This window comes from Leptopilina heterotoma, unplaced genomic scaffold (assembly GCF_015476425.1).
Source record: "Leptopilina heterotoma isolate Lh14 unplaced genomic scaffold, ASM1547642v1 Lhet_42, whole genome shotgun sequence".
Classification (NCBI taxonomy): domain Eukaryota; kingdom Metazoa; phylum Arthropoda; class Insecta; order Hymenoptera; family Figitidae; genus Leptopilina; species Leptopilina heterotoma.
This window is the reverse complement of record NW_025111078.1, coordinates 3,960,278-3,984,035: the sequence shown is the minus strand read 5'-3', so window position 1 is coordinate 3,984,035 and position 23,758 is coordinate 3,960,278. Positions and strand designations below refer to the sequence as shown.

Sequence of the window (23,758 nt, the reverse complement as noted above, 5' to 3'; positions counted from 1 at the left end):
AAAGAATTTAATTCAATTTGAAAATTTTTTATTAAAATTTTGTAGAAATCAATTATTTTCCAAATTTCGCAATTAAAGTTCTTCAAAAGTTGATTTTCCAAAATTGTCATAAAATACTACGAAAAAAATCAAATATTTTCAATTAAATTTTGCATAATTTCAATTATTCAATATTTTTTTAATTGTATAGGAATATTTTTGAAAAATTATTAACAAATCATTTTCAAAAGATTTGTCTATTGTTCAATTTTTTCACAAAAAAAAAAAAATCGAAATAAGTTGGATTTTATAATAAAAAAATCTGGTATTTTGTTGCAATATTTTGAAGAAAAGTCGAAAAAAGTTGCAAATTTTGAAAAAAGGTGGAAAAAAGTGACAATTTTTGAAAAAAAGTTGATAAAAAGTTGAAAATGTCCGAGGCCTGTTTTAATAATAATTAACAATAATTAACATTAATAATAATAGTAATTAATAGTTAATAATAATATTAATTAATATTAATATTAATACGTATAAAATTGTTTCTATTTTTTAATAATAGTTTTGAATACGTACTTTACTAGGCGACGACATCAAATTGTCCAAATAGGGATAACCGTGTATTTCGTTTGGATCAATTTTCCAAAGTAATCCCTCGATTTCCTGTTCGATTTTCCAACGACGATATATACTTATTGTAACTACAGTGGCACAAAATAATAAAGCCGCTAAAACGCCAGCGGCTATTATGCTACGAAGATGCATATCATCTTGTGGACAATGTTCATTTAGAAAACCGCAGCCTGGCTCCGCTTCCGGTTTATTTTTACCTGGCCAATCCATTGCTTCCGACGGTCGATAAACCTGTTCAAAAAAAGCAATTCCCTTTTTAAAAAATCTAGCCATAATTCAAATATTATAAAAAAATCACTTTTTAATTCAATATTTTGTAATTAAATCCCCCCCCCCCAAAGAATTCCAAATCTTTATTTCTATTATTTTAATTTTTACGAAATCAGTTAATAGAATAAGATTTCTTATATTAATTTTATAAATAAGCAAAACGCAAAAAAAGTAATTAATAAAAGAAAAAGTAATAAATAAATGGAAAAGTAATAAAAAAGAAATAAGTAATCAAAGAAAAATTATAAAGAAATATTAATCATAAAAAATGTGAGTAAATTAAGAATAAAAAAAATAATAAATTAAAAATAAAATACTTCCTCTATGAGGATGTAAAATAGAAATAATATAAATAAGTAATAAAGAAGAAGTAATAAAAACAGTTTTGAAAAAAAAATAATTTTCACGACAAATTGAATCAAAAAACAAAGGAAATTTTCCCTTCCTCAAGAATTCAATGATTTTGATCCAATTTCAGAATTGATACAAAATAATCTGAATGGATGCTGTAAATGACTCACTCACTAGAGTTTCACCTTGCTGAAATTGACCGACTGGTTTCATTTGATAATCACAGGAAAAGTTAAACAATCGAAATGGATCTTTTTTAAGAGCTAAAACTGAAAAATTCCCCTCTGAATCGCCGTCTTTGTCTAATTTGATTACAGCGCCGCTTACACCTAGAAGAAAAAAAAATAATTTAATATCCAATTTTTTTTTTTTTTTTTTTTGCTTTCTTCGATTATAAAATTAATTTTAGTACACTAACTTTGATATGTATGATTTTTAATAATAGTTTCTATTATCTGAGTTCCATTGCTGACAATTTCTTCTAATGTACTCTCAGGATTATTACGCAAAAGTTGATCAAGCGCCCTTGCATAAAGTTTCACGGAATCATAAAGATACGCCGCATGAATTGGTACATGCTGAAAAATGAGAAAAATTCAAAAATTCTATTATACACAGGAGAAAATTTTGAATATTTTCAATTTTTGTAATTTATCTCCAGGAATGTAGATTCAAAAAATTTTCATTGCAATTTTCTTTTTCATATATTATATACCTTTTGGAATTTTTCAGTAATGAATAATTCTGGTGTAACGAAATTAAAGGGTTCCTTGATATTATATTCGCGGACTTTCTTGATGAATTCCTCGTAATTTTGAGCAGGTGGGGTGGAAACAACAACCAGAAGAGATCGAGCCTTTTTCAGGAAGTCCTTGGGTTCGAGACAATTTTTCAATGTATTGAGGTCGTCGGGTCCTGTCGAATTCAAGGTAAAACAGTAAGTTTCGTTATTAAATTTTACGAATAATAATAATAATAATATAATTTGCCATAATAATTTTAATGCTCGAGAGAAGAAAATAAAATAATAATAAACTCACTCCATAAGTATCTCTGCGCCTCTTTTTGTGAATACGTCATGTCGACAAAAATGACCATATATTCTCCGTTATCCAAGAGCCTTTGACTTTGCATCGATGTCATAAAGTCCCACAATGATAACGCGGTTCCCAAAAAAATATAAACTAGAAAAGAAAATTTTTAAATTATTACTGAATATTTATATATTTTGTTAATTGACATGTTTTTCTATAAAACATCATTTTTTAAAAATATTTTTTAAAATTTTATTTTTGTAAGCCCGCTGATACTTAAATAAATAATAAATAAATAATAAATAAGCAATGAATAAATAATAAATAAATAAATAATGAATATAAATCCTCGAATGTTCAAAACCTCGAAAAAACCTATCGTTTTCTTATTAATGAACTTTTTTAGTTAGTCCACTTGCCACCAGGACCCTTGCTGAATTACAGGGTTCCTACATTTAGCTTCATTATTTTTGTGCTCTTAAAAAACACTTTACTTATTTAATAGTCTCCACTATTTGGTAAAAAATAAAAATTTTTTAAAATTATAAAAAATTCGAAAAACCAAATTTTTTAAAATTCAACATTTTTTTATCTCATTTACTGGATTTAGCTTCATTATTTTTGTGCTCTCAAAAAACACTTTACTTACTTAATAGTCTCCACTATTTGGTAAAAAATAAAAAATTTTTTAAAATTATCAACAATTCGAAAAACCGAATTTTTTAAAATTCAACATTTTTTCATCTCATTTACTGCAATTAGATTCATTATTTTTGTGCTCTTAAAAAACACTATACTTATTTAATAGTCTCCACTATTTGGTAAAAAATTAAAATTTTTTAAAATTATGAAAAATTCGAAAAACCGAATTTTTTAAAATTCAACATTTTTTTATCTCATTTACTGGATTTAGCTTCATTATTTTTGTGCTCTTAAAAAACACTTTACCTACTTAATAGTCTCCACTATTTGGTAAAAAATTAAAATTTTTTAAAATGATGAAAAATTCGAAAAACCGAATTTTTTAAAATTCAACATTTTTTTATCTCATTTACCGGATTTAGCTTCATTATTTTTGTGCTCTCAAAAAACACTTTACTTATTTAATAGTCTTCACTATTTGGTAAAAAATAAAAAATTTTTTAAAATTATCATAAATTCGAAAAACCGAATTTTTTAAAATTCAACATTTTTTCATCTCATTTACTGCATTTAGCTTCATTATTTTTGTGCTCTCAAAAAACACTTTACTTATTTAATAGTCTTCACTATTTGGTAAAAAATCAAAAATGATTAAAAATTATCAAAAATTCAAAAATCCGAATTTCTTAAAATTCAACATTTTTTCTTCTTTTTTACGGCATTTAGTTTCATTATTTTTGTGCTCTTGGAAAATATTTTACTTATTTAATAGTCTCGACTCTTTGGTAAAAAATCTAAAATTATCGAAAATTATCAAAAATTCAAAAATCCGAATTTCTTAAAATTCAACATTTTTTCTTCTTTTTTACGGCATTTAGTTTCATTATTTTTGTGCTCTTGAAAAATACTTTACTTATTTAATAGTCTCGACATTTTGGTAAAAAATCTAAAATTATCAAAAATTCGAAAAAATTCAAAAATCCGAATTTCTTAAAATTCATTTTTGTTTCCTCTCTTTTATGGGATTTAGCTTCATTATTTTTGTGCTCTTGAAAAATACTTTACTTATTTAATAGTCTCGACATTTTGGTAAAAAATCTAAAATTATCAAAAATTCGAAAAATTCAAAAATCCGATTTTCTTAAAATTCAACATTTTTTCTTCTTTTTTACGGCATTTAGTTTCATTATTTTTGTGCTCTTGGAAAATACTTTACTTATTTAATAGTCTCGACTCTTTGGTAAAAAATCTAAAATTATCGAAAATTATCAAAAATTCAAAAATCCGAATTTCTTAAAATTCATTTTTGTTTCCTCTCTTTTATGGGATTTAGCTTCATTATTTTTGTGCTCTTTAAAAACACTTTACTTATTTCATAGTCTCCACCCTTTGGTAAAAAAATTTCTAATTCTATTGAAAAGAAAAAAATGGAAAAAAGGGAAAATTTAGAAATTTTTAAAAATCTTAGGCCGTTTCCATGATTTCCAGAAGCCTTTTGAAAAATCCCATACCAGTTTCATGATTTCCATGATTTCCAGATTCTGTAGGAACCCTTCAGATGTTCAAATAATTATGCTTTTATAAGTAATACAAAAACTAATTTTTTTCCCTAAATGTGCATCTATTTAACTTTAAAAACCTAAAATAGTTTTTAAATTAGTCAAATTTCTAAGAAACTACAGCGTTTTTTTGTGAAAAAAGTCAATTTTGCAATTTTTTGGTATTTTTTTTTGGGTTTTTACGGTTTTTTTTTCAAATTTTTTCTAATTTATCAAAATGTGGATAATATTATTGTATTCCTTACTAGAAGACCAATCAAATTCACTATAAATAATTTTTTTTACGTCAAATAGAAACCTTATAAAACAAGTTTAAATCGTGGGGTGCCGGGTTACCTCAGTTACTCCTTAGAGTGTGAGTGAATTCACATACTCCTTCTAGGATTGATGTTAAATATGAAAAAAAATTTGTTTGTGACGCTCTTCGAAGAAAGGTATACTTAAAGCAAAAAAAAAATGTAAGTTATATTTTTGTTATAAAAATACAAATTTAAAAACCACTGATGTGTCTTTATTACATCAGAAATAATTGACAAAAACTCCATTTGGTTTTAAAAAATTAAAATTTTAATATTTTAAACACAAACAATATTTCGCTTCTCAGCTACCTTTCTTCGGAGCGCGTCAATATAGATGTTTTCTTTTTATTTTGCTATAATTGCGTGAAGAAAAGTATTACTAACTTCGAGTCATGTTTTTCGTCTCTTGTATAAGTTGAAACCACCTGCCGACTTGACAGCATGGAAGTCTCTCTGTACAGCAAACATGTCCATCTTCAACGCGTTTATGATGATTGATGGTAAAATTGTGCTTATTGGCTTGTTCCTCAAGTGATTTAGCGACGGTCGACCACTCTTTTTCCGCGATGATGGTAAATTTGTTCCAATCATAATGTAGTAATAGAGCTATTACAGATTTTGTGACTTGAGTATCCGGTGGTTCAGTTCGTGCAAAGGTGTTTATTGCTGATGCCTTGTCATCGGAACATTTCTTTAACAAAATTTAATTTTATTAATGTAGACAAACCTTTTTTATTCACTGAAATAATAATTATTGTTACTATTCTTATTAATTATAATTTTTAACCCTGAATTTCTTTTACTTGGATAGTTAGGGGTCTTTCATAAACTACGTCACCAATTTGGAGGGTGGGGTCTAAAGAGTATTAAAAAAAAAATTGGTAACTTATGGTCGGCCCTTACCTACCTTCTTTTACCTAATTAGACTAGACTAGGATTAAATTTTGATTAACGAGAGTGAGATTCATAAGTAACCCAGCATTGTGTCTGTAGAACACACTTAGTGTCAGTGTTCTGTATATTATGTTGCAAACACAGCGCATTTAATACATACAATATGTACATGCTGATGAGGTGGAGGAAGATGCAACGCAACACGCGGTTAAATATAAACTATATGGACGAAAGGAGATAGGGGAGCATGGAATGAAATGAACGGACAACTCTGAAAGTGCACATGAAGAGAGAAAGAGAGAGAGAAAGCTTCATGCTGGAATGTGACATGTGCTCATTAACATATAAATTAAACTTGACAACTCGGGGTCAGTTCTTCTTTTAACGGCGACCACCGCCAATGGGTTTTGCCGTACACCCTCCGGGGACTCATGCGAAACGTACTAATTTCAAAATTTTCATATCTTGCTTTTATTGCACACACACACACGCCCTTTTTATGCCGACGCGAAGAACATAAACGAGTCTTCATCAAGCCTCTTTGAATTTTCAATCATGTCACACTCTTTCAGCGGTTTGCCTCTTTAGCTTCCATTCACATTCATTATGTATGTTTTCTAAAATGACTTATTTATGCCTGTGGCTGTTTCATTTATTCTGGAGGTTTTGAATTTTTCGGTCCGGGTGGACTTCTATAAATTTTTGCTAAGATAATTTTTCTAGGCAGGGTAAGGGTCCTGGTTTCCTAGTTAGTCCAGTTGATACCCAGGACCCTATAGGTATCTAGGAAAATTATCTTAGGTTTTGGGAAAGTACTCTATTTTGGCAAAGTCTACTTTGGAGAAATTCTTATCATAATTTCTTCAAAGGCAGATTAGACTTTGGGTCACTTCCACCGGGTGGTTTTTAATTTTTCCTTGAAAAATCCCGAGGTACCTGAGTTTGGACGCCTACTTTTGGTTTCTTTGCGAAGTTTACCCAAAACATCAGCATACGTCTTACCCTGAGCTACTGGACTACTTGGAGTCCTTCTTCTTCTTCTTCAGGATTCTGAGCACATCCCTTAGGGGTCCTCTGACTAGACCAACCCCTTAGGTTCTCTGGCAGAGCAGAACGCCTTCTGCTGAGGCAAACCTTGTGATTTGCCTTGAATTGACGATCCACGATCATTCCTAAACTTTTCACTTTATCCTTGATTGTCATGTTGACATTCTTCTGCACCTCACAAGACTTCATCATTTCCCTCTCTATTTCCAATTGAAAAATTTTCCAAACAGGGAAAAATTTGAAAATGGAAATCTTCCCCCAGCTTAATGCACTTGTCTCTGTCTCTATTACAATTTCTGAAGTAATCATGTCAGAAGCATTGCTGAAAACAGACTCGCTCTATTTGTAGGTTGCTATGTTTGCACTTTCTCTTCTCCTTGCTTCGCGATGATCATCAGAACCTGTAAAACGTTGTTGCCCTTCTGCATTCGTAGTGTTTGTCTAGAGGCAACTATCTTACATCCAATTACATCTATTACTGGTGCTATGCGCAACATTGGGGATATTAGGAACAAAACTTTCTTTTTGGGTGAAGTTATCATCTAATTTAGTTTTTAGTGTTCATAGATGGTTCGAAATTGTAAAAGAGTGTTGGGTACCGACTAAGTCGCAAAAAACGATCAGTGACTCCATCGTCGACCTCATCAGATTCTGATGATATCAGTAAATAAATAAATACTCCCGACAATGGTGACATAAAAAAGGACACATGCCTCATTTTGCAGTGTACTCAATAAAAGTCAACAAACACACCTGTTGTTAATGTAGGTTGATACCTGCCGACAAATCCTACATAAATTACCTATCTCACTCAACTATCTTGCCTATCGAGCAACCTACCTTGCTTCCTACTAGACCTACGATAGATCTCGACAAAGCCTATTACGCTCGTGCGTGGTACCGCTAACGCTAGATTTAGATATTTACCTTTCTTAACGTTTTCAGAAAGAGTTTTCACAAATCGCCACATTGGAGATCAAATCTAACAAGAACAGTTGATTCTAATTAGCAAATTGCAATAGGTTTAATTGCTCAGGAACTGTTTTACTATATAAACCAGTTTTCACATGCTGGGAAAAATAAAATCAACTTCTTATGAGATAAACTTTTGTAGCAAGGAGTTAATTAGTCTTCTTCATCTAATTTGAAAGTTCAATCAACATTACTGTTCATAATAATATTACCATAGATTAATAATATTATTGTTACAATCGTTATTGTTATTTTAATTCAATCTTTCGGTAATTCCCTTCTTTCCTATGAAAAGAAATTATAATTTGCAAAAAGGTGGCAATTTTTTTTTCCGCTCAAATTTTTTAATGTGTAGGGAATTTTGCAAAGAGAAGTGAGGGTTTGAAAAAAAAACTAATTTTAAAATGTTGCAAAACTTGAAGAACTTTCTTGTATAAATATATGTATATACAAGATGCGTAACGGAAGATCAAACACCTGTTGCTACTTGTTTGAAGCCGAAGGGCAAACTAAAATAACGGGAGGCTTTCAAAGATCGGATGTCGCTGAAAAACTCTCTTGGAATGTATAGAGATTCCATCACAAGCGTGACTTTTCTCGAATAGAGTCTTTAACATTCCGTGAAATATATACATGTATATATTTGAATCCTAAAGAAAAAGAATTCACCAACAATTGCCAGTCATTTAATTATGCAGGCCGACAAAATTTTGGTGAATTTCAGAACTAAGGACTGGGAAAAAATGTATTTTGAATATTTTTCAAGTCATTACATGTTTTATGTCAGCGGTAACGTATTTGAAGTCGGATTTTCAAAATTCAAAATGGCGGATCCAATATGGCAGATGAATTTTTTGAGAACTCGACGGAATCGCTTGAAACTTGTTACTCAGGGGTTTTTGGGGTCGCTGATTACGAATTTGACATCGGATTTCAAAAATTCAAAATGGCGGATGCAATATGGCGGACAAAAATTTATTAATTGACCAGATTTGGTTGAAATGTGTCACTCGGGGGTTTTTGGGGTCGCTGATTACGAATCTGACATCAGATTTTCAAAATTCAAAATGGCGGACAAATTTTAATAAAATTCAACAAAATCTAATATGGTGGACAAAATTAAAAAAGTTCTAATTAATCTTTCATGATAAATTTGTCACTAGGGAGGTATTTGTGGTGCCTGATTAAGAATCTGAAATCTTTTTTTTTTTTTAAATTCAAAATGATTTTTAATTTAGATGTTTCTCATCGATGGAGAGAAACGTTGTTGAGCTTTGGACATTGCCGGCCGGCTCGTCGGCTTATGTGTTATTCTCGGCAACACTCGGCTATATTTAGACGAGACCACCTTGAGAGTACTGACTTAGTGGGTAGATAGTGAGACCAATTTAGCAATTTTCTTATACTAAATCGGGCAAATTTTTTTTCTATTTGGTTTATGAAAATCCAATTAAATTGACTAAAAGTATAAATTAAAATCTGATTAAAACAAAAACTTCTCTGTTCGGAAAATTAGTTTATAAATAATCGTCAGGATAACCTCACGCTCAGCGCGTTCACAGTATTCTAACCTAAAAATCATTACTAAAAACTTTAACATTTACATCAACATAACCTCAAATTTGGGGAAATTAATATTTTCAAATCAAGATTATTTTTTTCATGAATTCAAGAATATTTTATTGTCTACAATTTAGATTATATATGCAAAGAATGTGATTAAATTTGTACTTTCTAAATCTGAATTAATAGTGAAATTTCACTGATTCCAAGCGATATCGCACTAATTGAATTTTAAAATAGTTTTGTTTACAATTTTTCATAAATAGATGAACTTGAAAAGATTTTAATTTTAAATATTGTAAAATTTCAATTTTGAATGAATTTCATTAGAAATTCTAAATAACTTAAAATTTTGCAAAAATATTTAAAATCTAAATAATTCTGAAATTAGTTAAATTTTTTAATATATATATATATATATTTATTTAATTGTTAAAAATAATGAATTTATAGAAGAATTTTAGTTAAAAAAATTTTTTAAAATCTGAATTTTGGTAAAATTTCAAAAAATTGAACAAATTTAATTATTTTCAAAAATAATAAAATTCTTCGCAGAAATTCAATTATATTAAAAAATTTAAAGAAATTCTCGTCAAAATTTCAATTCTCTTTAAAAATAATAAAATTCTTCTTCGAAATTCAATTATTTTCAAAAATTTAAATAATATTCCAGGCAAAATTTGAATTATTTGCAAAAATTTTCCTAAATTCAATGATATTCAATATCTATTTTAATAAAATTTTCCAAAAGAATTAAATTATTATTATAAAAAAAATTTCCTTAAAATTCTATGCAAACGTTTAATTCTTTTCATAAATAATAAAATAATTTCACAAGAATTCTATTATTTACATATTTTTTTTTATAAATTTCTTCGCAATAATTCCATTATTTTCATAAATAATCAAACTCATCGCAGAATTTCAATTATTTTTAGTACAATTTCATTCAAATGTTAATTAAATTCTCGAAGAATGTAATTATTTTAATAAATTTTATCAAAATTCGTCGAAAAAATTTAATTATTTTAAAGTTTGTTGATAAAATTCTTTATGAGAATTTAATATTAAGAAACATTCAATTATTGAATATAAATTATTTATTTTTTTATTTAAATAATTGAATTCTCGTAGAATTTTCTAATACAAATTGATTTAAGTGAATTTCAGTTAAAATTTTACATAATAATTGAATATTAAAAGCATTATAGCGTGAATTTTTAGAAATAATTGAATTTTGAAAAAGTTTCAAATTAAAATCTTTGATAATATGAATTTTTCATATTTTTAACTAACAGTTCTGTAGAATTATTTTTTTTTTTCAAAAAGTTTAATGGAAATTATTCAAAGTTTTTATCTTAAAATAATATAGGTTTTAATTGAAGAATTTCCGAATAATAGATGAAATTTCGTAAAATTGAATATTGTTAACAAATAGATTTGAAAATTCTCAGAATTTTTTTAAAAATTATTGTAAATAATTGATTTAAAGAAAAATTTTAGTTAAAAATTCAAGAAAATAATAATTGAATTGAAATGATGAAAATAATTTTGAAGAAGTTAGAGTAAAAGTATATTTTTTATAGTAGAAAATAATGATCATATCACTCGGTTATCTTTAATTATTATAAAACATGAAGAAAGTGATCACTTTCTTCATTTTTTATAATAATATTCTCATAAATTGTTGAATTTCAAAAAGATTTGATTTTGAATGTTTTGAAAATCTTAATTCCTATGGAAAAATAATAATTAAATATTTTTTTTTAAAAAGAAATTATTGATGTTTTCGAATAATTTGACGGTGAAAGAAATTCATAAAAAAAAAATTTGTCAAAAAAAAAAAAAATTAAAATTATTAATCAATTAAATTATTAATTCATTAAGTCATTAAATTATTAATTAATTAATTAATTAATTAAATTTTGTCAAACAAAATTCATTCATTTTTTTTTTTAATAAATGTAATAGAACATTTTTTTGAGTATCAATAATTCGTTAATTAATTAGTGAAATTTCCCTAATGATTTAGTGAAATTAGTATCGATCAAGTGGAATTTAACTAATTTACAATCTTACTCTAAATATGGTTTCCTTATCGCTTTTTCATATCTATATATATTTAGAGAGTAAAGTGAAAAAAAATTCACATGTCAATTTATCAATTTGATAAAAAGATCAAGACTACATCATTATTTGTCAAATTGAAAAGCTTTATAATGATAGATTTATAATAATATAAAAGAAAACACCTATATATTTATAAATTTGAAAAAAAGGGAATGTGAAGATGATGTAAAAAGTAATAATCGAGAGGTAAGAAGGAAAAGATTAATTATAATATGCGAGAGTTTCGATATATTCCACGTGCGAAGATCAGAAACCGAAGCAATAGTATACGTCATGGTGCATGTCGTAATATCAACTCGTGAGTATGTGAACACGCAAAGTAAAGTGGAGAGACACTGGCACTTCTTTTTTTTTTCTTAAACACACACACACATATATATATACATGCGCGCAAAATTGTGAGTAAAACACAAATATATATATAGTATCTATATATGAATATTTGTGAACACTTATACAATTTTGATTGGAATTCGCGCGCGCGCGCAAGTGCACGGAAACGCACGAGGAGGCCCACACAAGCGCGGGCTTTCATTTATTCATAAATCAACAGCGTCTATTTATAGAAATACACAGCGGACAAATAGCGATAGTCGAGCGCGCTATATCCTTGAATGGTAAAACACTCAATAGAATATAATATACGCGGCGCGTGAAAAAGAAAAGAAAAGTATTATATATACGATTTAAGAAAGAAAGAAAAAAAAATTATATATATAGAAAAAAAAAATTAAACGTGACAATCATATCATGTTGAGAATATTATAATTTATATAGCACACGATTCGTCAGATTCGAAAAACAAAAATGGCGCTCGCTCGCTCACTCACTCACTCGCTCGCGGATATCCTAGAGACTACTTTTCCATTTAGTGACTATGATTCATGCCTCATGACTATTATCTACGATCAATGAGACGTCGATTTGCAACAAAAAAAATAAGACACGTGTAACTAAATTCAAAAAAGAAATAATGTACTTGCTTCTAATGGGGGGAAAATGGTCGAAAATTTTTCTCTATATACAATAATTTTCTACAATTTGGAAAATATTTATTAGAATATTAATAATAATCGAAAGTTATTGTTTTCAGTAAAATTTTTTCAAGTTATTTTAATTCTATTTATATGAGAAATTAGAGAGAAATAAAGTTTCGTGGTTTTATTTTTTATCTGCAAAAATACATTATGGTCACGAGCGCTAAGGCTCTTTGATATGTATGAAGTATACCAAGGATACCAAGTGTTCGAATCCTGCTGAAGTTGAAATTTTTTTTACAACTAACAGACTAAATTGTTTAAAGAAAATCTTTAACGTCAAAAATTATTATTATATTATTATTATTATATATATGTTAAAGGTAAAAATTGTATTATTATTAAAATTAAATTTATTATTATTAATTGAGTAAAAATTTAAAAAATTTAGATTTTCAGCTAAAGGATTCTTTTTCCTTTCGTTTTTTATGAGGCGGGGGTAGAAGGGGGTGGATGTTTACAGATGAATATAGTAACAATTTTATTCTTATCAGACTTTGAAAAGCAAAAGTTAAGAATTAAGATTTTAAAATTCAGAACCGTGTGTATATATATATATATATGCATATGGTGGACGTTGGAAAGGAGAGGGGAGAAGGATGGCATGGGATATATCGTATGGGATGGAACGATCATGGGAACGGCTTTAGTGTTGTCTGCCTTTTGCCTGATGCAATAGAGAGAGCAAAGAAGCACAGCGACTCTTGGCCGTTCGTCGTTCCCTCGTTCTTTCGTTTGGTCTGTCGGTTGGCAAGCAATAGCCAGAGCTAAAAATAGCCACGATAAACACAGGCAGTTATAGTATAAGCCATACTAAAGTCGTATCCTTGAATGCTTAAAATAATGATCCATGCGAGAAACGGATCCATGGTGGTCGCGCACAAAACCCACGTGGGATTTTGCTGCCGGGATTTTCTCTCTGATACTTCTTAGACATCAATTTCATCATTTATATACATAAATAAATATTTAAAAAAAAAAAACAGGATCGTTGACTTCAATCTTGTTTTTTTATATATTCAAATACCGGTTATCTATTTATATTTTAATATCTAAAAACGTAACATATTCATTTTATGCATTTTAAGGTTATATTGTCTATTGATATACTTTTTCACTCTTTTTTCAACTTATATAAAGCTATTTAGTTACTATTTTCTTAAATAACTCACTAATCATATTTATTAACCCCTTCACTGGCAGGAACGCTATTGAACCCCTGCCAGTGAAGGGTTAATATGAAAATTGAATTGAAATCCGTTTACATCAAGTGTCAAACTCTCTAAATTCAAAATCTAATTATAAATTATTATAGAATTTCAAATATTAACGAACAAGTTCAAATTCCCTATGGAAACGCCACTCTCCACCTGCGAACGCCAAACTCACCGCTAGATGGCAGTTCAGTTCCTTCTTGGAATTTCTCCTGCCACCTGGTGGCGACCTTGGCGTTCTCAAGTGGGAAATTCAACCATTTTCTTCTTCAGATACTTTTCTATAATTAAAGTAATTTTACTAAAAATTCGGATATTAAAAAAAATATGAATAAAATTTTTTATTAACTGACTGACTTTTTGCTTTTTAGTTAGTAAATTTTACTAAAAAAAAAACTTTATGTCACTTTTGATACTATTTTCTATTACTGAAATGGGTGTAATAATAAAATTTTAATAAAAATTCTCAAATTTGATGTGAATTAAATTTTTTTTTCTTTTTTAGGAAATGTGTGACTTTTGTATGTAAATTATTTTGTGCGGAGAATTTCTTTACACGTGCCAAGGTAAATAATAAAGAAGTGTGTTACTTTGGAAAAAAAAGAAGGTGGTGTGTGCTCCATTTCAGCATGTTTGTTTTTCAAGGAAACGCACGCTAACATTGTGGCACACATTTTTTTTTCACGGGCATATCTTTTTAATTTTTAATCCTTCAATTCTTCCAAGGACATTTCCGTTATTATTGGTGAATGCCCTTCATTTCGATCAGACATTATTTTCTCTCTCTTTCTTATTTAATTCTCAAGATATTTTATTCAAAATAATTTTTATACCCATTAAAACAAAAAAAAAAAAAAAAAACAAAAAAAAAATAATCAAATCCAAATAAAAAAAAAGAACTAAAGTACTGCTCAACTAAAAAGAAATTGTCAACAGATTTATAAGTTCAATTTTCTATTCTGTCAATGAACTTATTTTATAATTTTTGAAAAAATATTTTTTTTTTGTTAATTAAATAAAATTTATTTCTTTTATCGTAAAAACTACTTAAATGCACTTTTTTCCAAAGAGTAAAAAAAAACATTCTGTCCTTGACAATGAACTTTTTTTGATTAAATTTGCTTTTTTAAATTTAAACGCAAATTTTATGAAAATAAAATTAAAACGAAAAAAAATCTCATGAATATTATGAAAGAGTTTGAAAGAAAAAAATGTTCGATCATATAGTCAAGTTATTTGCATAAAGAAGAAAATGTAAATAAAAAAAAAATTTTGAATTAAAAGAATAAGAGAAGTTTTTTAATCAAATGTTCTATTAATAAATGCATTTGTATTTTTTTCTCCTCAAATATTCTTTAAATATAATTTTTTTTTTTAAAGAAAAGGAAAAAAAATAAAATTAAACAAAAAAAAGAAGGAATTAAAAAATACCACATTGAAAATAATGAAGAAATAAAATTATTTAAATTTTTTGCATTCTTTAGAAAAATTAATGTTTAGTTTCTGTCAATAATCTGAATTGCAAATATTCACTGTGTGTAACTTCAGAGTTGCAAAAAAAAAAATTCTCAATCTTTAAAGATGTATTTTATTTTATCTTTTGAAAAATTAAGAAGAAAAGAAAAAATGAAGATTTGTGTCGAGAAAAATAATTTTAATACTTATATTTATCGAAAAATATAATTATTATTTGAAGTAATTTGATATTTTCGAGAATTTTATTCTATTATTTTTGGAAGAAAATTATTATTCATTATTTATGTAGAAAATTTTTGTGAAAAAAATTTCGTATATAATATTTACGAATGCTCTAAACTAGAAGGTGAAAAGAATATTTGAATAAATGTAAATTAAAGGTCGATTTATGTAACCTACAACGGGAATTTCTATAAATAGAATTGACATTATGTAATTTTATGGGTATATTTCAGGACGCAAAAAATTTTTTTTTTCTGTCAAATCACAATTTTAAAGAGCGCTTGAGGTGTTTATTGAACATCTCTTAAAATTGAATATTGTGTATGAGTGTTAAGTGAGTTATTTTTATGCTTTAGAGAAAATTAAAATTCTTTAAAAAAAAATTCAATTTTCAACAAGAAATCTGGTTCACAAGAATTTTTTCTATGTTCATTTTTGAGTTTTTTAAAAAATTTTTTCAATTTTTCACTAAAAATTCGGCTATTGTAAAAAAAATAGAAACAAAATTTTTTATTAGTACTCTACAAATTTTAATTACTAAAAATGTTTGCTAATTTCAATTAGTGACTGATTTTTTGTATCTTAGATAGTAAATTTTAAATATATTAATAGAAATATTTCTATTTATTATAGTAAAATTCACTAATTAAAAAGCAAAAAGTCAGTCTCTAGATTAAATTAGCAAATTAGTAGAAATTACTATGTATTTATTAAAAAAATTTACTAAGTCAAAAGCAAAAAGTCAGAAAGTAATTCAAATTAGCAAATATTTTTACTAATTAAAATTTAGAGAGGATACAAATAAAAATTTCTATTATTTTTATTTTTTTTTATTAGTCGAATTTTTAGTAAAAGTAACTTTAATTATAGAAAAGTATCTGAAGAATAAAATGGTGGTTGAAATTCTCCACTTGAGAACGCCAAGGTCGCCGCTAGGTGGCAGGAGAAATTCCAAGAAATAACTGAACTGCCACCTAGCGGTGTCCTTGGCGTTCGCAAGTGGAGAATAGCATCTCCATAATGAATCTTAACGATCTTAACTAATTCGTTAAATTTGTCAACAGTAAAATAAAAAAATTATTTAAAAATATTTTTAAAGTTATTAGAAAAAAATAAAGAAACGTTACTAAAATTATTTAAAACGATTCAATTATTTTTACAAATTTTTTTTATTTATTTTCCTTTTCGATATTCTCAACGTTTCCAAAATTTTTTTAGTCTTAGATAATTAATTTCTTCAGTAAAAATTGATATTTAAAATCTCGGTTTAAGGAATACAATTAGTGTTTTTTTTTTAAGAAATAATTATAATTAATCACTTTTATAATAAATTTAAATGAAAACTATACTCTTGAAAAAGAATGGCATTTTGATAAATAAAAATGAGAAATTCTTCGAAAAAGAGCAAATATTTTATTTAAATTATATTTTGCAGTGAAAAACAAGATGAGACAATTTATGACACGTACACATGAATAAATACATTATACAGATATTTATATATAAAATATCTGAATTGTCTCAAACATGTCATGTTGACGTTTATGATTTTCTGAACGAAAAAAAAATTCCATTATCATTGAAACTTTCTATTGATAAAAGCTCATTTGTTATCGCATGATCTAATTAAAAAAAAAACGAAAAGTTATAAATAGACATTTATGTTAGCGCACGGTATCTCAGAGAGGAAATAAACCTCATTCAATATAGAGGAAATGTGTCGACACAGTAAGGAAGGTTTTTTTTTTAGGAAAAAACCACACACACATATATTGCAAAATAATAATAATTTTTTTAAAATAGTTTCTGTATCATGACAAAAAAAAATTTAGATCAAGCTAACACAGAATATTGAGTAATAATTGTACAAAGATAAGACCTTCAAATAATCTCGACTTCATTATGTATATATATATATATATAGAAAAAAAGAAGACGTGACCAAAAAAATGCGATATTTTATATACATATAATATATGTTATGCACTATGGAAAATCCTTCAAGCATATTTGAAATAATTTCATGTTATTAATTAATTCATCAGAGTTAGTTTTTTTTTTAATATATATTAAAGTTTTAAAAATTAAAAATTGAATGCAGGTCAAATTTGGTAAAAAACTAGAAGATTTGTATGCGAATATAAATTTTTAATTTAGGTCAAAAGTAACAAGTTCATTAGTTACTGAACTAAATTTATTATAAATTTTAGGTAAATTTTTTTAGGTCAAAAAACAAATTTTAAAGTATGAAAATCATTTTTAAACTTTGGATAAAACTATCAGGTCAAAATAAGGCGGAAAACCTTCAAATTTAGGTCAATTGATAAATAACATCATAATTTAGGTAAAAAAAAAGGTCCGAAGGTCTAAAAGAGGTCAAAATAAAAACATAATCCTAAAAATCAAGTTTTCTAGGCTACAAAAAAATTAAAGTTGCAATTCAGGTCAAATTTTGCAAATTTAAATTTAAAATAAAATAAGATAATGTATTATTTAAAAATTGCAGGTCAAAATACAAATAAAATCTGAAAAATCAAGTCTTTTATTAAAAATCAAGTAAATTTACTTTTTGGTCAATTTTAGCCAATTTTGTTTGCTATGCCAAATTACTCATTTCTACCATATAAATATATGTATAAAAATTTAGTATTCAATATATATATATATATATATATATATATATATAATTGTTTATAATTCCTCTTTTTTTTTTGCTGCACAATCAGTTAAAAATGTATTTATAGATTAACAAGTGCTTACAACGATGATTCTCATCTTTCTACAACGATAATCTGAAATTGAAATCTACATGAATGTAAAAAGCAAAAAAAAAAAAAAAAAAGAAAAAAAAGAAAAAGAAGAGAATAAAAATGTCAGTAACAATTAAAAATCGTTTAAATTCTAAAATGTTTTCCCAAAGAGAGAAAGAGAGGGAATTTCCACATAAAACTCCTTATTTTATTATCTATTTAAAAAAAATGCTTCTATTTTCAGTTTCAAAAATTATTATATATTATTTAGATTAGATAACCAGGTGGAAAAAATTTCTTAAATTGAAAATTATCCAAAAATAAGTGAAAGGGAAATTCTTTCAATGTGAAAAATCATTAAGACTCGTAGGTCAACAGAAAAAAAAAAGAAATCTGCTAACTATATTTAAGACCACTTGTCAAAAAGTGAATGTAGCCTTCAAAATTCGGCCTATTTTAGGTCAAAATAAAAAATAATTTTAAATAAAATTTAGGTCAAAATTCGGTCAATTTTAGGTCAAAATTTGTATCCGTTTAGTATAAAATTGCATATATTTAGGTCAAAATAAAAAATTGTAAGTAACCCTACAATTAATCAAAGTATAACCCAAAATTTAATGATTATAAGATAAAAATTTAGGTAAATTTAGGTCAATAAACAATGAAAATTTAGTTTTAAATTAACAGGTCAATGGAAAAATGACCTAAAAAAGAACTAAATTTTATACATCCTATAGTGTTTGAATTGTTTTTATTGTTTGAATTTCTTCCCCCTTTTTTTTTAACGCTCGCCGCATAAAGTAGTCCTGCCCATTTCGGAGGTCTCTCAGATTGTAAATCGTCGCCGGGTCTTCGACGCCAGGTTCATCATTATTCGCTGCAAAGAGAATCGCCGGCACAAAGAGACGTTATAGGAAAAAGAAAAGAGAGAAAAAAAAGAAACGCAAAAGAAAGAAATAAAATAAAAAAATGAAATAAGAAAAAAGAAGAGATGAAGGGTTATCAATGCTTGCTTGAGTTTCATCCTTGGCTTCTCATGAGAGGGTAGAGTATAGTAAAGGTATCTCTACAATGCAAACTATCTTTGTTTTTACGATTACGAGTTATGGTTTAAAAAATTTTTAATTTTAATTTTTTAAACTTTTTTAGTGGAAGTATTTTTTTTTAATTAGGTTGTAAGACTTTGGAAGGATTGAATCATATATGATTTGAGAAAGAATTAAAGCTTGCGCTTTAAGCCTCACTTCTCAATTCTTTCTTTAGGAATGACTTAACTTAGGTGTCTTAGGCTTAAGCTTAATAACAAGCATAATAATTTAAGCTTAATAACTTACGCTTAATAGCTTAAGCTTAATTAATTAAGCTTAATAACAAGTTTAATAACTTAAGGTTAAGTTATTAACCTTGTTATTAAGCTTAATTAATTAAGTTTAAGCTTAAGTTACTAAGCATGATTAAATAAGCTTAAGTTTTAGTTATTAAGCTAAAGTTATTAAGTTTAATTTATTAGGCTATTAAGCTTAAGTTATTAAGCTCAACCTTAAGTTATTAAGCTTAAGCTTAATTTATTTAGATTGTTATTAAGCTTAATATTTTAAGCTTAATCCTAATAACAAGCTTAATAGCGTAAGCATAATAACTTAATATGCTTAACTTAATAACTTAAGCTTAGTAACTTGAGCTTAATATCTTATGCTTAAGCTTAATAACAAGCTTATTAACTTAATAACTTAAGCTTAATAACAAGCTTATTAACTTAATAACTTAAGCTTAATAACAAGCTTATTAACTTAATAACTTAAGCTTAATAACAAGCTTATTAACTTAATAACTTAAGCTTAATAACAAGCTTATTAACTTAATAACTTAAGCTTAATAACAAGCTTATTAACTTAAGCTTAATAACAAGCTTATTAACTTAAGCTTAATAACAAGCTTATTAACTTATTAACTTAAGCTTAATAATTTGAGCTTATTAACGTATTAACTTAAGCTTAATAATTTGAGCTTATTAACTTAATAACTTAAGCTTAATAACAAGCTTATTAACTTAATAACTTAAGCTTAATAACAAGCTTATTAATTTAATAACTTAAGCTTAATAACAAGCTTATTAACTTAATAACTTAAGCTTAATAACAAGCTTATTAACTTAATAACTTAAGCTTAATAACAAGCTTATTAACTTAAGCTTAATAACAAGCTTATTAACTTATTAACTTAAGCTTAATAATTTGAGCTTATTAACGTATTAACTTAAGCTTAATAATTTGAGCTTATTAACTTAATAACTTAAGCTTAATAACAAGCTTATTAACTTAATAACTTAAGCTTAATAACAAGCTTATTAATTTAATAACTTAAGCTTAATAACAAGCTTATTAACTTAATAACTTAAGCTTAATAACAAGCTTATTAACTTAATAACTTAAGCTTAATAACAAGCTTATTAACTTAATAACTTAAGCTTAATAACAAGCTTATTAACTTAAGCGGAATAACTTAAGCTTAATTAATTAGACTTTATAACTCAAGCTTAATAACGTGAGCTTAAGCTTGTGCTTAACAACTTAAGACATAAGACTTAAGGTTATAACTTAAGATTTAAGACTTAAGCTTATAACTTAAGGCTTAAGCCTTGACGCGTAAGACTCAAGGTATAATAATTAAGGCGTTTAGACTTAAGGCATATAAAACATAAGACGTTAGGCTTAAGGCATATAACTTAAGACGTTAGGTTTAAGGTATAATACCTAAAACGTAAGGCTTAAGATTTCAGGCATAAGACCTAAGACTTACGGTTTAAGGCATAAGACCTAAGGCTTAAGATTTAAGGCATAAGACTTAAGACGTTTAAGCTATAAGATCTAAAACATAAGGCTCAGGACATAAGAATTAAGATGTAACACTTATTTAAGGTATACAAGTTTTAAACCATAAGAATTTAAGGTGTAAGATTTAAAATGCAAAATTTAAGACATAAGACTTAAGATGTAACGAAAAATATAGAACATAAGACACTCGACTTAAAATGAAGACCTAAAACTGAGAGCTCAAGATACAAAACTAAATAATAACAATTGAAAACAAAAATAAAATTACATATCCTATGTTTCATTATAAAAAAAAGAAACAACAACAACAAATTGAAAAAGCCGAATGGGCGTAATTTTTCCAGACCCTTTCTGATCAGTGTCTTGATTGCAATACGTGCGGTATAATAGCGAGCTGTCGTCGATAAGAATTATATGAATGGCATTTCTCGATGCATTAATCGCAACTTTTATCACGATGTTCGTGACGATCACGATCGTTACTGAATCGAGTTCGAAAGCATTTTCCCAGGACACGATGCTTGGTCGAATTAGCGAACTGCGGGCGTTTATAAGCCTGTTTGCATTGAATCTTATATATATATGTAAGCAAGCAGTTCGCTATATAGCACATATAAACGACGAACAGAGTTCGTGTGGTTGATTTTAGCTGAAATACACTCAATTAACCCTTAATTGGCCGACCCGTTAGGAACCTAACGCCAACATACGACGCGTATTCATTCCGTTAACGAGAATGCGCCTTCTATATTACTAGATAAACATATTCTCCTCCATTTTTTCAATTCCTTTTTTTTATTTATCTGCAGCATTTTCTGTTCAATTAGAAATTTCACGTCTTTTTTTTCCCTTTTTTTTACAACTAATTTTATTAATTTTACCAATTTTACTAATATTTAAATATTATTATTATATTATGAGTATATTCGAAATTGAATTATTTTAAAAATATTACATAAAATTTTTTGAAAAAAAATCAATTTAAAAACTTTTTATTAAATTCTTTACAAGAATTCAATTATTTTCCCAAATAAAAAAAATTTTCCACGAGAATTCAATTATTTAATAAGAATTAAACAAAATTCTTCCCAAGAAATAATTAAATTCACCTTAGAAATTCAATTATTTTTTTAATAATTGATAAATTCTTTCTTTAATTCTTCACAATTATTTTCACAATTATTTTCCTAAATAAAAAATTTTTTCACGAGAATTCAATTATTTAAAAAAAAAATTAAATACAATTCTTCGGAAGAATTCAATTGTTTTTTTAAAAATTGATAAATTCTTGAATTCTTTCTTTAATTCTTCACAATTTTTCAATTATTTTCATAAATGATAAAATTTTTCGCAAAAATTCAATTATTTTGATTGAATTCAATTATATTTCGAATTTTAGAATTTCAATAGAATTTCTTTAAAAAATTCAACTATTTAAAAAAAAAAAATAAAAATTTTCAATTATTTTCAATAATTTAACAAAATATTTCTTCGGAAAAATTCAATTATTCTTTCTGAATAATAAAATTCTTGTCACAAATTGAATTATTTCGTAAAAAATTGATAAATTCTGTATAAGAATTAAATTTTGAGAAACATTCAATTATTCAATACCTATATTATTTATTTTTGTATTTAAATAATTGAATTTCAGTTGAACTTTGTATTAAGAATTATGATTTAAAAACGAATTTCAGTTGAAATTCTAGATAATAATTGAGAATTTAAAGCGTTATAGTACGATTTTTTTTAGAAATAACTAAATTTTAAAAGATTAATAAATTGAAATTGTTGAAAATCTTAATTGTTGTAAAACTGTAATAAAATTTAAATTTTTACTTTAAAAAATTATTAATTTATTTTCTTAATTCCTGTGAAGAATTTTAATTAAATTTTATGAAATAATTTTATTTGTTTACATTTAAAAATTACTTTTAAATACAATTGTATTTTTTAGGATAAAAATTTAGAAAATAATTGAATTTTTCGAAAATTTAGAGTAGGATTAGAATAAAAATAAAAAATTTAAAAATATGAAATATATATAAAATAAGCACTATTATATTTACATTTAAGAAAATTAATAAATCAATTCAACATCGTCTCATTTAATCTGTTTTATAAATAAAATAAAACACTAATTATTTAAATTCGCAAATTGTGAACAATATTTAAAAAGAAGAAAACGGTATTGAACAATAAATGTGAATACATAGCAAATAGATAAGTCTCTTTATATTCATTTAAAGAGAAAAAAGAAATAGAAATACATTTAAATTTGAAAGTAAAGTTATTTTTAGTACAAAAAAAACGTTCATCGGCATTAAGTGCTTTTTTTTATTAATTTTTGTTTTCCGTGTCTTTTGTTTGAAATATATTCCAATTTACATACCATCAACATCTTGATTGTGATTTATATCAACTATAAATTCAAGAATTTTATTTCTAGGCGAATTATAATAACTATTGCTTTCTCTCTCTCTCTCTCTCTCTCTCTCTCTCTCCTCCTTCTATCAAGCAAATTTTATTGTAATTTAATATCGAAATCATCAAAATTAATTATATACGATATATAATAAAGATGTTATAAATGTAATTACTAATTAGTCATAAAATGTGTATATTTATAGATAAAAACTTGCGAAATAAGAAAAGAAAAATTTTACAATAATTAAATTAGTAAAATAAGAATAATGAAAAGAGAAAATTCATAAATAAAATTAAAATGAAAAAAAATATAAATAGATATTTAATTCATTATACATACAATATGATTACTTTGAAATTAAACAGGAAAAGAATATAATTATTTATTCTGCATATTAATTAGAAAAAAAACAGTCGCAACAAAA

General features: G+C 26.1%; 1 protein-coding gene across 2 annotated transcripts in view; it reads right to left on the bottom strand.

The window, feature by feature from the left end:
• The window catches only part of LOC122506473 (receptor-type guanylate cyclase Gyc76C-like), a 95,289-nt gene that overhangs the window by 13,602 nt on the left and 57,929 nt on the right, over positions 1–23,758 (bottom strand). For both annotated transcript variants that reach the window (XM_043618680.1, XM_043618679.1), the window contains exons 5-10: positions 5,152–5,458; positions 2,274–2,417; positions 1,949–2,148; positions 1,652–1,811; positions 1,408–1,562; positions 556–843 (exon numbers count right to left, since the gene is read on the bottom strand). In XM_043618680.1, coding sequence (XP_043474615.1) covers positions 556–843; positions 1,408–1,562; positions 1,652–1,811; positions 1,949–2,148; positions 2,274–2,417; positions 5,152–5,458 — 1,254 coding nt within the window. The remainder of the gene's footprint in view (positions 1–555; positions 844–1,407; positions 1,563–1,651; positions 1,812–1,948; positions 2,149–2,273; positions 2,418–5,151; positions 5,459–23,758) is intronic.